Source organism: Alligator mississippiensis, chromosome 9, assembly GCF_030867095.1.
Source record: "Alligator mississippiensis isolate rAllMis1 chromosome 9, rAllMis1, whole genome shotgun sequence".
Taxonomy (NCBI): Eukaryota; Metazoa; Chordata; order Crocodylia; family Alligatoridae; genus Alligator; species Alligator mississippiensis.
This window is the reverse complement of record NC_081832.1, coordinates 26,984,253-26,998,672: the sequence shown is the minus strand read 5'-3', so window position 1 is coordinate 26,998,672 and position 14,420 is coordinate 26,984,253. Positions and strand designations below refer to the sequence as shown.

At 45.0% G+C, this 14,420-nt stretch overlaps 1 protein-coding gene across 1 annotated transcript; it reads right to left on the bottom strand.

The window, feature by feature from the left end:
- Window positions 1-451: 451 nt before the first annotated feature.
- Window positions 452-5,455, bottom strand: LOC132252436 (uncharacterized). Its single transcript, XM_059733248.1, has 2 exons — window positions 4,974-5,455; window positions 452-4,686 (listed from the first exon to the last, which is right to left on the bottom strand). Exon 2 carries the CDS (start codon window positions 4,239-4,241, stop codon window positions 3,309-3,311), a length of 933 nt encoding a protein of 310 aa, XP_059589231.1. The 5' UTR covers window positions 4,242-4,686; window positions 4,974-5,455; the 3' UTR covers window positions 452-3,308.
- Between the last annotated feature and the right edge of the window lie 8,965 nt (window positions 5,456-14,420).

Below are 14,420 nucleotides of genomic sequence, written 5' to 3'. Positions count from 1 at the left end.
TTTAGCCTAGGCAGGTCAGATTAACCTGCAAAGATCAAATCAATTCAGATTGATTTTTGAATGTCTGTTCCTAGCCCTGGAGAGCTATACTGGTTTAATGTGGAGCAGAATTTGGTCTTTTTTCATGCCTGGCACAGGGCCTATCATATGACAAGGCATAAACAGTGGGCCACAAAGCAGTTGTTAATCTGCACACTGCATTTTAGTATCCAGATTGCTCCTCAGCACTTGGATGGCCCCAGTGCATTAGTACAATAATAAAATTAACAAGGACCAAATTGTAGATGGTGCCATCAGTTTGCAGAACAGAGGAACAATTTCAGCGGGGAGGTCTATGGGCTCATCCACCTTATGACATTTGTCCCTGACTTTTAATGCAAAGGTAACAGTCAAGAGAATTGACACAAAGTTGATGGAGGGAGGGCCCAGCGTAGGAAAGGACAAGTTCACAGTGTTGTGACAGAGCATTGTGATGAAAATCAAATGCAACAATGTGTGGTTACTTGAACAGAAAAGGCTGCCTTCCTGAGCAATCTGGGGGTGATTTTTCCTTGCTGTAGCTTTTTCTTCCAACTTTTTAATCTGTAGGCTACATCATGAAAAATTCTGATCCCTGATTTGTCTTTGCGTTAGTAGAGTGGATCTTATTTCTCCTCTCTTCCTAGGTCTGTGGGATGGCCCTGGTTGCATGGCTCTGGCCCCTAACTTGTAAGCCACCTTGCATTAACACCACTGTTTTGAACTCCTAGGCACTGCAATTGCCATAGATTTTGTCTAATTTCTACAAAGGTTTTTGGAGGGACTGCCATATTGAAGGGGACAAAATGGACAGACTTAACACCACCAGTGTGATCACCTGGGCTCACAGAACATATAGGGCTTCTTGCTGTGCTTTCACTCTGCTGAGTGACATCTGTCCTCATGTACAGGTGCCAGCTTTAGCCTTTCTTTGGCTCTTTAGCAGATTGGGCCAGTTATAAACTGAGCCTTGTTCTTGTTTGCTGGTCACTAGCCATTCTGCAGACACTATCTGTGATTCTACTGCATTCAGCTCTAGCTGCTGTTTTGAAGTTAACTTTTTATTTGATTGTCAAATAAGTTAATTAACAGGGCCTTCCAAGCACTTTTTCCCTGTGTCATCAACATCAGAGCTTTATCCTCCAAAGCGCATGATTATGCTTTATGTTTGCATGTCTCTCCAGTTTGTTCAAGTACGATTCTGCATTCCTTGCTCAGGACACCTTAACTTGCTGCTTTGATTTCTTTGCTATTTATTACAGACTACAGTTTGTTTACCCTTGCATTCTGTTTTTATGCCTTGCTGTGAATTTTGAATTAGACTGACTTTGGTTCTGTCACTGCTGGGTAGTACTCTCATTTGGGAAGCTGACTTGTTTCCAGCTCTGCAGATACCCACTGATTTTTGCAAAATCAAATCCATTCTGCATAATAACAAGGCTTTGCTGCTTAGATTCTATCTACTAATGTGCTAAGGCAGGGATTCTCAACCCAAGTGCCACAGCAGTCTACAGAACCCTGACATCCTTTCAAGAGTGCCACGGGGTGCCACACAATGTTAGCACTGTTGGGTAAGCAAACATGATTCGCACAATAAACACAGAAATTTCAAATAGGAATCCACCATGTTAAAACATTCTGACCTCTTGTGGTCTTTCTAAGTGCATTACAACAGGAAAAAAACTGCTTTATTATTTTTCTATATTAAAAAATATCAGTGAAAACTAAGACCTGGCATTATTTGAGAGGTGCCTTACATCAGACAAGGGGTGGTCTAGTCTAGAAAAGTTGAGAATTGTGCTGAAGAGTTAGGTCTAAGATTTTAAGGTATTTGCACTTACTGTATACCCACACCTTTTATTTCATTTTAAAACTTACAGATTGTATATTTGCAGAAAATTTGATCAATGGCACAATGTATTTGATCAAGTGTTACAATCTGAACTATCTTGTAGCTTCAGCCAGCTCATAGTTGTTGATGAAATTCAGTGTAGGGTTATTCAAGAAAGAATCTTGCATATAAAGGAAGCATGCATCCACAATAAACATTTTTAGTGAAAATGTATAGGGTACACACTTGTTTGGTCTCTAATTAGTGAGTCAATTTAAAATGTTCTGAAAACTCATAAATGACTTTACCCAGCAGCTGGTAGTCACCTTCCTGCTCCTTGTGGAAGAGGGTGCTGCAGTCCAATGTCACATGTCTAGAGAGGTAAAATTTCCAGAAATTTTGAAGCCACGGGGAAAAAAAAAATTCCCTACTTTTTTTTCAGGGGGTGGGAATGGAAATTTTGGGAAAATTGAAATATATGCAGTACTTATTTTCTTAGCACCCTTTACAGATCTAAATTCACTTTCCTACTTTAAGAACATAAAATGTATTGTAGAACTTGATTTGCTCATCAAATGATTGTGTTGGGTATATTTATTAAATTTAAAAGTGTAGTTTATTCAGACAATACTTACAAATATACTAATTGAATTTACTTTAAACCATTTTTAGATTTTGTTACAAATGGGGCTACAAGCTACCAGTTTATGGGAAGCAGGCAAAAATCAAAGTTGAAAATAGAAGAAACCTTCAACATTATAGTAAAACAAAGGAAGTTATTATGTATTCTGGACTTAGTCTCCTTCACAGTGTCAAGTAGATACAGAAAGCACTCACTCATTTTTAGAAAAAGGGCTGAGGGGAAAAAAAAGGGAAAAAACAAAACTCATTGAATACAAATTTTGCTGCTTGAAACTTTATCTAATCAGTCTCATTTTCTGAGGTATCACTATCAGCAACTTGTTTCTTCTGATTCTTCTGATCCTTCATTTTTATCACCTTCATGGAGTTCTAAAAACTGAAGGTTTGCCTGGATTGAGACAAGCTTCTATACTCTTTCACATGTTAGTTTATTTCATGATTTGATGTGAGTATTTCCAAACAGACCAGTTTATTTCACAGGTTGCAGAAGATGAAGGAATCTGAAACAGGCGAGAAGCAAGAAGAGTCAGAGGCTGTGTCATGCAAAGGCCTTGCCATGTTGCAAGTGGGATATGCTTGGCAGAGTCCCAGGCTGCATTCCTGGACCAAATACCTGTGGATGTTCTGTATTCTGCAACATTTGAAAATACCTTTCAAACATCAAGACCTAAGTGTGTTGCTTGTTTTGTAATCCAGTCAAATGCAGTAGGAGTGCTATCATCATTAACATATCTGCCTTTGAATCTTGGACCCATGAGATTTGCAGCACCATGAATTGATTGGCAACAAAAATCTTCCCATCTGTTAATAAAGTCTTTCACTTTTCTTTCTTTTGTACTTGTAAGCTTACACTTAGATACTCAAAAGCAGTAGATTTTATCTGGGCCTTTTGGTAAGAAATCTCTGACAGAAGTGCACTGTCTGATTCAGATGCAGTGATTGGTGAAGAAATTGGCTTTAGAATCTTCAGGGAGTTCTGCAGCTGAACCCAGAAGACATCCTTATCAAGTACAGTGTTCCTTACATTTCTGGGTATTTTAAGATCCTCAGTTATTACTGTTTCTTGAAGGGCTTCTTCGTTTTTTAGTAAACTTTCACATGAGATCATCACTTCACCCCATCTAGTTTTACTACAGAGTTTTAGTGTCACTATTTTATTCTTTGCATTCTTTTCTTCCTGCTTCTTCTCAAAGACTGTAGCTACAATATGAGTAGCTTTTACATGTTTTATAACTTTTTTTGCTCTTCTATAGATCTTTTGCAGAGTGTCCAACCTCATGATGTCATTAAGAAGCAAGTTAATCCCATGGGATGCATATCCTATTGCAGTAATATGTGGATATTTATCCATTATGATTTCCCATGCTGCTTTCATGTTACTTGCATTCTCAGTCAGCAAAGCAAATACTTTACCACTCCCAATCTTCTGTAGGGCTTCACATACTTTACTACCGATATGCTCTGCAGTATGCCTGTTCTCTCCTGTTTCAATGCTTCTGTAAAAAACTGGTTGAGATGTTGTTATCACAAAGTTTATGATTCTTTCTCCCCGCACATTTGTCCATCCATCTGTAACTACTGCAAGACACAGTGCTTCACTGATTTTTCCTTGCACAAATTGCATTACATGTTCATATTCTGACTCTAAAAGAGGCTTGCTCACATAATGTGTGCTGGGCAAATAGTATGATGGTCTTAGTAATTTAAAAGCTTCCTGGCAGTATGCATTTTTAGTTATTGACAATAGCATCCCAGAAGACTAGATTGCTCTTGCAAGAGCTTGGTCATTTTTTTTTCCTGATCTTCAGGTGTCATCTTGTCTACAAATTAAGCTATTGAGGGTCTTTTGTATACATTTGTCTGCAATATTTGGTTACTTGAGGATGCTGATTGGGCAACCCTTTGTGATGCTGATGTTATAGAAAAAGAAGAATCAGCCGGAGGACTGCTGGATTGAGAATGTTGGAAACAGCTACTTACACTTTCATCATCATGATCTACCTCCTCACTTACACCCATGAAGGATTTTTTAATGTCTGCAGCACACTTCTTACATACAAGGATGTTTGGTCATCCTAGTAGCATTTGGAAATGCATATTTCATTTGACAGTATTTGCAAATCACATTTTTTTTCTTAGAATAACTTGCCGGGTGGAAATGCCTCCATATGCTAGAAGTTGGTTGCACCATTTTGCTGAGGGAGAAAAAAGAAAAAATTAATGTAGTGGCTAGCTTGCTTATAGAAACACTAAGTTACAGCATGTACAAATTTAGTAATGGATGGAGGAGAGGCCTCATCAGAGCTAACTGTGAACAACTTCCCTGGCCTGCAGGCCTCACCTTGCTGCTAAGATTGGGTGATTTGTCACAAAACATCAGATTAGTAGGAATTCAATTATGAATTACATAGGTTATGAAAATATACTAAGGACACTAAAATATAGTTCAATATACTGAATTCAGAGAAATTTAAACTCTTACCTTTCAATAAAGAAGTATATTTTCTTTCAGCTCCTTTGTGCTGCTTCTGTAATTATGTGGATCTCAAAGTCACAGGGCCAGGAGGAAGCAGGTTCCTTCCAACTCCAAAAGCTTTAGACTTTCTCTGTCTCCTCTTCTGAGGCTTTTGAGCAAGCAGGGCAATAAAGTCCTTGTTTCTAATCTCTACAGGAATGAATGGATGCTGCTGCCAGTGTACACTCCCAGTTCTTTGAGGTCTAGTCAGGAGGGGACAGGAGCAGATCCACCAACCTCTACCTCAAAAGTCAACAATAGAGGAAGTCCACAAGCTCCTGTGAAAATGGCAGTGCCCCCTGGGGACAGAAATGCATCTTGCTTTTGCATTTGAGAGTTATACTGTACTGCTTGTCCTCGGTGTACAGGACTTGTAATGATCTGATACTGCAGATAGTCTTACATAAAAGTCTTCCTATTACATAGTTATTAGAAAACATTTTTGCAGAGTAAAGGGTATCAATATATGAACACCTTATCTTAAACATTTTATTAATCATTCTAAAAGAAAATATTTCATAAGAGGTTTTGTAATTTTTCCAAAAAATTTCAATTTTCCCAATTTTTCAGAAAAACAAAACCCCATTTATCCCCCCCAAATTTTTCTGGTTTTTTTTCAGGCCTTCACATCTCTGTAAATGTTGTAGTCTACAGATTCAGGGGCAGGCAATTATTTCAGCTGGAGGGCCACTGAGTTTTGACAAGCTGTTGAGGGCCACAAGGGTAGTCTTGTCCCTTGGCAGGTGCCCTGCCTCCTGGTCATCATTTGGGACCAGAAGGTCTGCCCCCTAACCCCTGACCTTTGCAATCAGAAGTCCCTCCCTTTGCCTCAGAAGTACTCCATTTGGGAAGAGGGTTTGCCATCTTGGAACTAGGGGAAAAAAAAAATTACGTACTAAAAATCAAACATCCATAATCACATTTTAATTTTATTTTTGAAAAAATATTTTTGTCCTGATTTGTGTGTTTGTGTTGTGTATATAGAGTTGATTGTATAATAGCTCAAAATGTAGTCTTATTCTTATATCTTGTGGGAGGTATAGGTGGGGGTATGGGGTTTGGGGGGGGTTGTACGTGGGATGTGGGAGAGGGTGTAGGGGGTATGGATGTAGGTGGGTGTGTATGGGGAGTTTGTAGGGGCTATGTTTGTGGGGTGTGTGGAGGGGTGTGGCTGGGCTGTGTGTGTGTAGGGTGGATGTGGGGTGTGCATGGGTGTGTGTGTGTGCATGTGTGGTGAGGTGTGTAAATGCATCAGTGAGTGGGGCTCCCCCCAGAGGTGCATGGGTGTGTGTGTGAGGGGGTGCATGTGGGAAAGAGTGTGCGGTTTGTGGGGGATGTAGCGGTGGGTGTGGTGTTTGTGAGGTGTGTGCTTGTGTGTGGGGGGAAGGTGTGGTTGTGGGGTTTGCAGGGGAGGGTTTATGGGTATGGTGGGGTTTACATGGGAGCCTCCTGTGTGTGGCTCCCTAAGCCAGTCAGCACCTGCCTCTGCCCTGCAACAGCCCAGAGCCTGTGCACCCTGCAGTGTGTCCCTGCCACCACCACCAACACACAGCTGCAGCCTGCTCCACACTCACTCCAGACTGACCTCAGCAGGAGCGGAGCAGCTGGAACCCATGCCGCAGTCCTAACCCCAGCTCACCCTGTGCCTGCTCCACACTGCCCACCCATGGTACCTCCTTCCACCCCCTGGGCATGCAGCACGGCTGGGGTGACTCCACAGCTGAACTGCCTTTCTAGGCAGACCAGATGGCAGCAGCCTCTTCCATCTGTTACTGCCGCTGGCCCCAGCCCCGTGTTACTGATGGGGACCCATGCCATAGCCACAATCTGGTGTTCCCTGCGCCTGCTCTGGATATACCTGCTCATGTGAAACAGTGGCAGCAACAACACTGGCTGGGCAAAAACTGCACAGTGTGGGGGAAAAACAGCCCCTCCCCTTCGCTGCTGCCCAGCACTTCCTGCTACAGCCACCTGGAGCCCACGCTGAGTTGCCCTGTGGCTCCTCTGCAGTGGTACTGCTGCCCTGCAGGATAGCCTGGAGGTGGAGGTGATGGTAGTGGAGCTGCAGGGCAGCCCAGCATGGGCTCCAGGAAACTAGCAGGGACGGCTGGGCAGCGGCAAGAAGTGGGGTGAGGTGGGGGGGAGGGCTGCTTTTTCCCTATGCTGAGCAGAAGTTTCTGCCCAGCTGGTGCTGCTGCTGTTTGGCATGAGCAGGAGAGCCTGGAGCAGGTACAGGGTGTGCTGGGTTGGGGCTGTGGCATGGACCTTCAATGGTACTGCAAGTCTGAGGCCAGCTGTGGCAGTAAATAGAAGAAACTGCTGCTGCTTGGTTTGCCTAGAAAGGCAGTTCAGCTGTGGAGCTGCCCCAACCCTGGTGTGTACTCAGGGGGTGGCAGGATGCACCATGGCTGGACAGTGCCTGGGCAAGGTGGGACCAAAGAACATGCTATGGACTGAACAAAGGCTCTCCGTAAGCTGGATTCAGCCCATGGGCCATATTTTGTCCACACCTGCTGTAGAGTGTACCATGTCAGCTTTCTATCCAGAATCACCTTCCTCTAGTTCTCTGACTGGTTTCCCTCCAGACAGATTTCAGCTTTGCTCAGATTTCAGCTTTGCTCTATTTTTACCAAGGTTAGGCCTCCTACTGGTGTTATGTCATAATGAGAAGGGAATTAACTTTCTTTCCTGTCCTCAGTCAGCCAATCTGCTTCGAGGTTACCAAGGTGACAGATATCAGTGTCCAACACACATGTACCCTCTAACCTTTATGTTTTCTTGGGATGAAACTGCACAAATATGGAACAAAACTCTAACTATTGTAACCCTTCTGCTAGGCTCCAGCTGGCAGCAACAAGGGCTGTGATCAAATTTCAGGGTACCCAATAACTTTTACTTGGTAAAAGTATGTATATGTATACATCTGTGTGGTATGCGTGTATATGTGGGTGTGTATGTGTATATGGCTGAATCATAGAATCATATCATAGAAAGAAGGACTGGAAGGGACCTGTAAGATCATTAAGTCTGGTCCCCTGCTATGGGCAGGAGGTAATGGGCTCAAATGAGCTCAATGAGGTGGTTGTCCAGCCTCCTCCTGAACACTGCCAGGGATGGTGACTGCACTACCTCTGCTTGAAGTGTGTTCCAGATTTTGGTTACCCATATGGAAAAAATTGTTCCATATTGTCACAGGGCACTAAGGTGCCTGCTCCTATAAAACCAGAACCTGCCTGGGGAGAGTGGCTTAAGAGCCAGGCAGAAGCCCACAGGTGCAGGTTACTGTGGCAGCAGGCCAAGGAGTAAATTGGCCTGCACCTGCATCCAGTCAGCTGACCGGGAGAGGCAGGGCCTTGGGCAGATATAAACCCCAGGGCTAGGAGCAGAAAGGGAGTTCTCTGTCAGTGTCCAAGGGGGAAGGAACTCTCCTAGAGGATGCTATGGGGAGAAGCTCAATTGCAAGTCTAGCTTCTGGTAATGCCAGGGATGAAGTTTGATTCTTTTAAAAGGGGAGAGCACAACCAGAACTGTTGTGTTATGTTATAGCCCAGGGGCTCATGTTTTGTTTGCTCTTATAATTCTGGTGGTTTGAGTGAGGCTACTGGGGAAGGAGGAGGCCTCATTGGGGGCCCACTACAGCGTGGGGGCCCCAGCGCCAGAGAGGGCGCAGTATTTAAGCTGCATGGGTCCCAGTGTCAGTGAGGGGCACAGAGACAGGGCTGCAGAGAGCCCGGTGAGGACAAGGGGGGTGAATTATAGCAAGGCCTAGGCAAGACAATGCCAGTACCATCTGCAAGGCTTGGGGCGTGGTAAAGGGGTGGTTTGGAGCCACACATACAGCCCAGAAGACGGAGGGTGTCTTGTTGAAATATCCATCGTAAAGCGGGATGCCAAGGGGTCTATGAACCCTCAGGTTCAGTGGGGTCTGGCAAGACCGTGTCCAGGCAATTAGACCAAGGGCAGCCTCCTAATATTAACAGTACCAGCAAGACATGGCGGGTGAGACAGAGGATGCCTGTTAAGTAAGATTGGCACAGTTAAGGGGCCCTAGGGGTATCGTGGCTGTCCCCTGGGATGCTACCATGTTACACATATGTCTAGCCTAAACCTTTCCCCTACTAGCTTATGCTCATTTGTGCTCATCCTCCCAGGGGGTACTTTTCTGAAAAGTTGCTTTTCCAGATTCTGGTGTTCTCCCTTGACATATTTGTAGGCAGCTAAGTCATACCTCAGCCTTCTTTTACTCAGACTGAACAAATCCAGGTCCCAAAGTCTCTCCTCATAAGGCCTATTCCCCAGGCCTTTGATCATGTGGGTGGCCCTTCTCTGTACCCTTTTGAGCTTGTCCACATCCTTCTTGAAGTGCGGTGCCCAGAACTGGACACAGTACTACAGCTGTGGCCTCACTAATGCTGAATAGAGGGAGGAGCACCTCTCTGGATTTATTGGCAACACATCTGTTGATGCAAGCCAGAGTTCTATTTGATCTGTTGGTGACTTCATCACACTGGAGGCTCATATTCATCCTCTGGTCGATTGTCACTCCCAGGTTCCTTTCGGCTGCAGTGCCAGCCAGTGGATCACCACCCACCCATTGTATAAGTATGGTGAGGGTTCATCCTTCCCAGATGAAGGACCCGGCACTTGTCCCTGTTGAACCTCATCTGATTGTGTTCAGCCCATAGGACCAGCCTGTCAAGGTTGTCCTGGATCTTTGTCCTGTTCTCAGATGTGCCCACTTATCCCCACAGTTTGGTATCATCCACAAACTTAATCATTGCACTTTTTACTCCCTCACCTAGGTCATTGATAAAGATGTTAAAGAGCATGGGCCCAAGCACTGATCTCTGGGGGACACCACTGGAGATGGCCCTCTAAGAGGAGGCCACCCCATCAATTACCACTCGCTAGGATCGGCTGCTGAACCAGTTGCCAACCGACCTCGCTGTAGGCTGACTTAGGCCAGTACTCTCCAACTTAATTGAGAAGATTTTGTGGGAAACAGTATCAAAGGCCTTGCTGAAATCTAGGTGGATGACATCCACCTCCTGTCCCATGTCCAGCTGGTTAATTACCTGGTCAAGAAGGACACCAGGTTTGTTAGGCATGACCTCCCCTCAACAAAGCCATGCTAGTTGTTTCTCAGTACCCCACCAGTTGCAAGCTTGTAGTTGAGGGCCTCCTTGACAATTTTTTCAAAGATTTTTCCTACGACCAACATCAGACTGACTGGTCTATACTTAGCGGGGTTATCCCACTTTCCTTTCTTAAAGATGGGCACCACGTTAGCCTTCTTCCAGTTGTTTGGGACCACTCCTGAGTTCCATGACTCTTCAAACAGCCTTGCCAGAGGCACCGTTATGAGCTCAGCCAGTTCCTTCAGCACTCTCAGATGCTGGTTGTCTGGTCCAGCTGATTTGAACATGTCCATATGATCCAAAAGTATCTTGACCTGTTCGGGACTGATTTTATGTGGACTGCTGTCTTTGCTGTATTCTCTGCACCTCTGGACAGGTGACAAGTTCTTGCCTGGTTTCAGGAATACTGATATGAAGTAAGTATTAAGGAGCTCTGCCTTTTCACCAGGGTCAGCTGTGGACTTCAACTCCATGTTCAATAGGAGTGCCACAGTGGAGCTTGATTTTTTTTTCTTGCTCCCTATGTACCTATAAAATGACTTTTTGTTGTCTTTAACTTTGGTTGCCAGTTTGATTTCCATACATGCCTTAGCTTTCCTTGTCTCATGTCTGCAGACCCTGGCCATGTGAGCATACTCTTCTCTGGATGCTGAACCATTTTTTCCATTGCATGTATGCATCTTTTTTTCTTTTTGAGAAGTTCCCTAATGGGTCTGTTGAGCCACGTGGGCCTCTTGGCCCCTTTCCCTCTTTTTGACCGCATGGGGATGGCCTCTTTTTGAGCAGTGAGAATAGCCTCCTTAAGGGAGTGCCAATCTTCATGATCTCCTAGGTCATCCAATTGCTGGCTGTGAAGGCCTTACCAACTAGACTCCTGAGCTTACCAAAGTCTGCCCACCTGAAGTCTAGGACTTCTGTTCTACTGGTAGAATTCCCAGCCTTTTAGTGGATGGTGAATATAATCAAATCATGATCACTGTCACCCAGAGCACCTCTGATCTTCAGGTCATCTACCATGTCTTCCCCTTTGGTCAGCACCAAGTCCAGAGTGGCTTTACTCCTAGTCAGCCCCTCCATAGCCTGTGTCAAGAACAGGTCATCTATAGTTGCCAAGAATGTGTGTGTGTGTGTGTTGTAACATTGAAGGTTCTGTGCTGATATATGACAAGGTTCCCGGCCTATCTTGCCACCAGGCTCCACCCCCCTTGCCTTTGCTTCTGGGCTCTCTGGGTCCTGCCCCCTCACGGTTATCTTGCCTACCATGACTTGATATGATAGGTTCATGGGGAGGCTGCCCCAGGAGGCTGATGCAAGATTTGGGGTAGGTCCTTGTCTGAACTCAGGCCCTTCCAGGCCTTGGCTCCCTTTTAATTTGGATGGGTCCCACAGTTTGGGGTTCACTGCACCAGGACCCTAGGTTCTTGGGCCCCAGGTTGAGCTCAGCCCTTTAAGAGCTCTGGGCCACTTGGCCCCTAGGTAGGCCAGCTTTGTGGGCATGGGGTTTACATTCTTTCCCCTCTCCCCCAGTCTTTGCTGCCAGCTACCCAGTCCTCTGACACCACAGTCCTCCCTTTTGCAATGTATTTGGAATACTGCCCCCACACAACACCCGAGGGCTCTGGCCCCTAGGAGTGCTTTAACCTGGGTGCTTGTGCTGCACCGCAGTGGCCTCCAGTGTGTCCCTTACAACCAACCCTATCCTTCAGTTCAAACATAAACCAAAAGTAGGAGCAACCACTCACAAACATAAGGCTTGCCAAACACAAGCTCCCCTTGTCAGGGTTATTTCTTACCACGGGGTAACACAAATCTAAAAAGCTTGAAGTACTTATCTTGTGTTGCTTGCAGCACAGGGTCTCTTCCACTCTCCTGTAGTACACAATCCTTTCCTGCAGGCAGTCACTTCTTCCAGACAGTCTGGACCGGTTCCCAGCTGGAGCTCTGTCTCTAGAGGCTCTTAAGGCCAAACTGCCTCTTCTGAACTAAGAAGAGTTCATGGCCTTTTGAGCCTCTCCCTGGCTCACTTGATCCTCTACTTCTGCCCCAGGCCTATACCTGGGCAGGTGGCCATCTTATTTAGGTCCCTTTTTACCATTAAGTCTGTTCAAATGAGCTGGGCTGGGCTAGTCAGTGGGCCTGGGTTCCCTCCCCCTTTGCAGTAATGGGGCAGGGGCCCCATTACAGTATGTATGTATATATGTGTGTAAATATGATACGTATAGGTTGGTGTGTGTGTGTGTATAATGTTTGTGCATGTGTATATATGTGTGTGTGTATGTATATATATGTGTGTGTATATATATGTGTATGTGTGTGTATGTATATATGTCTGTATATATATGTGTATGTGTATGTATATATAGTGTGTGCGTGCGTGTATAGGTTCATGTTGTGTGTGTGTATGTGTATAGGTGTGTGTGTGGTGTGCATGCATGTGTTGGGGTGTGTGTGCGTAAGTGTTTTGTGTGTGTGTGTATGTCTGTGTTGTGTATGAATATTTGTGTGTGTGTGTGTGTATATATATATGTGCGTGTGTGTATATGTGTGTGGGTTGTGTGTACATGTATACATGTGTTTGTGTGTGCCTGTACATAAGTGTATCAGGGTTGTGCGGAATAGCATCGTTCCATTTTGACTTCTGTTTCGCCGTTTTGAAGGGACAGTGTTTAATTTCACTGTTTCAAAGTACTGTTCCATTTCATTTAATCAAAACTGTTTTGACTCTGTTTTGACGTGTTTCAGTGTTTTGCCCATAGGCTATAATGAGAATCATGAAAATGCCTATAACTTTGTCATTTCTTTCCTCATTTAAATAAAAACAGCAGGGAAGGTAGCCCCTGCTGAGGCCACAAATCCTGTCAAATTTCAAGGATGTGGGTGCAGGGGTTTCTGGGAAACTGCACCTCAAACTGTTCAGAGCAAAACTCATGTCACTTATAAGTGTGAAGGCACAGGGGGTGAAAACAGCAGGCATGGTAGCCCCTTCTGAGGCCATGAAGAGTTCAGGTTTCAAGGAGATAGGTGCAGTGGTTTCTGGGAAACTGCACCTCAAGGTGCTGACAAGCAAAACTTGTGGCAAGTGTGTGTTAAAGCACAGCAGGATGAAAACAGCAGGCATGGTAGTCCCTGCTGAGGCCATTATGCATGCCAAGTTTCAAGGAGATAGGTATAGGGGTTTCTGGGAAACTGCACCTGAAACTGCTGACAAGCAAAACTCATGATGTGTGACTTTGTGTGTGTGTGTTAAGGCACGCCCTCACTGGTGCTGGGGCCTCTACATGACATTGTAGTGTGCTCCAATGAGGTCTCCTCCTCCCCTACAGCCTCATCCTTGTCCACCACTTGAAATAACAACAGGTAAGTAAGCAGCACAGTAGCACTAGCAGCATCTCAGGCAGCCAAACTGTCACAGAGCCTTTCTTTCCTTTTCTACAGGATCTTCTTCTCCAGCAGCTACCAGAGAACTGTCCCTGCCAGCCCCAGCCCTGGGGCTTAGATGTGCCCAGGGCCCTGCATCCTTTTGGTCAGCTGACTGAGGACAGGTGCTAGGGGTGTAGGTTGTAGCTGTGTTGGCCTAAGGACATGGCACTGGCAGACAAGGTTATTTGGGTCAATCTAATCTGGTATCTTTTAGTAGACCAACTGAATAGTTAGAGAAATATATCTTAACAAGATTTCAGGTTGAAAAACCCTTTGTCAGACAGAGGAAGCACCTGCAGTTGGTGTGTGTGCTGTTGCTGGATGGAAGGAGTAGTGAAGAAACCAGAGGCTGGCATGCAATCAAGGCAAGAAAGCCAGTCAGTGAAAATGTAAATGGAGGTGTCAGGGGATGAGGGACAGGCTGAGATTGAGGGGAAGGGGGATGTAGCAGGTAAAAGTGGAGAGGTACCTGGTGAGTCAGATGTCTGGCAGGTTGTAGTGTGTCAGAATTCCAATGTCAGTATTGAGTTCATGAGTTTCTGTATCCAGGAGGTTGATGAAATGAAGTTCATAGGCTCATCTGTGAAAATTGGTTTGTAAATTCCCTTTGAGGATCAGGCCTGAGAGATTGGAGACAGGTAGTTTGGTGTTCTTGTCTTTGATAGATTTTTGGTGTGTGCTCATTTTGGTGCACAGTTGTTGTTTGGTGTCACCTACATATTTTCCATCAGGGCACTTAGTGCCCTAATGGAGATATTTATTGTGAAGATATCTCCATACCGACAGATATTCGTGGCAGGTTTCTGTTCTTTACTGTTCCTTCCATCCAGGAAGGACACACACACCAACTGCAGGT

Excerpts from the sequence above, each read along its gene's own strand:
- LOC132252436 (XM_059733248.1), bottom strand. The coding sequence starts at position 4,241 with ATGCTATTGTCAATAACTAAAAATGCATACTGCCAGGAAGCTTTTAAA.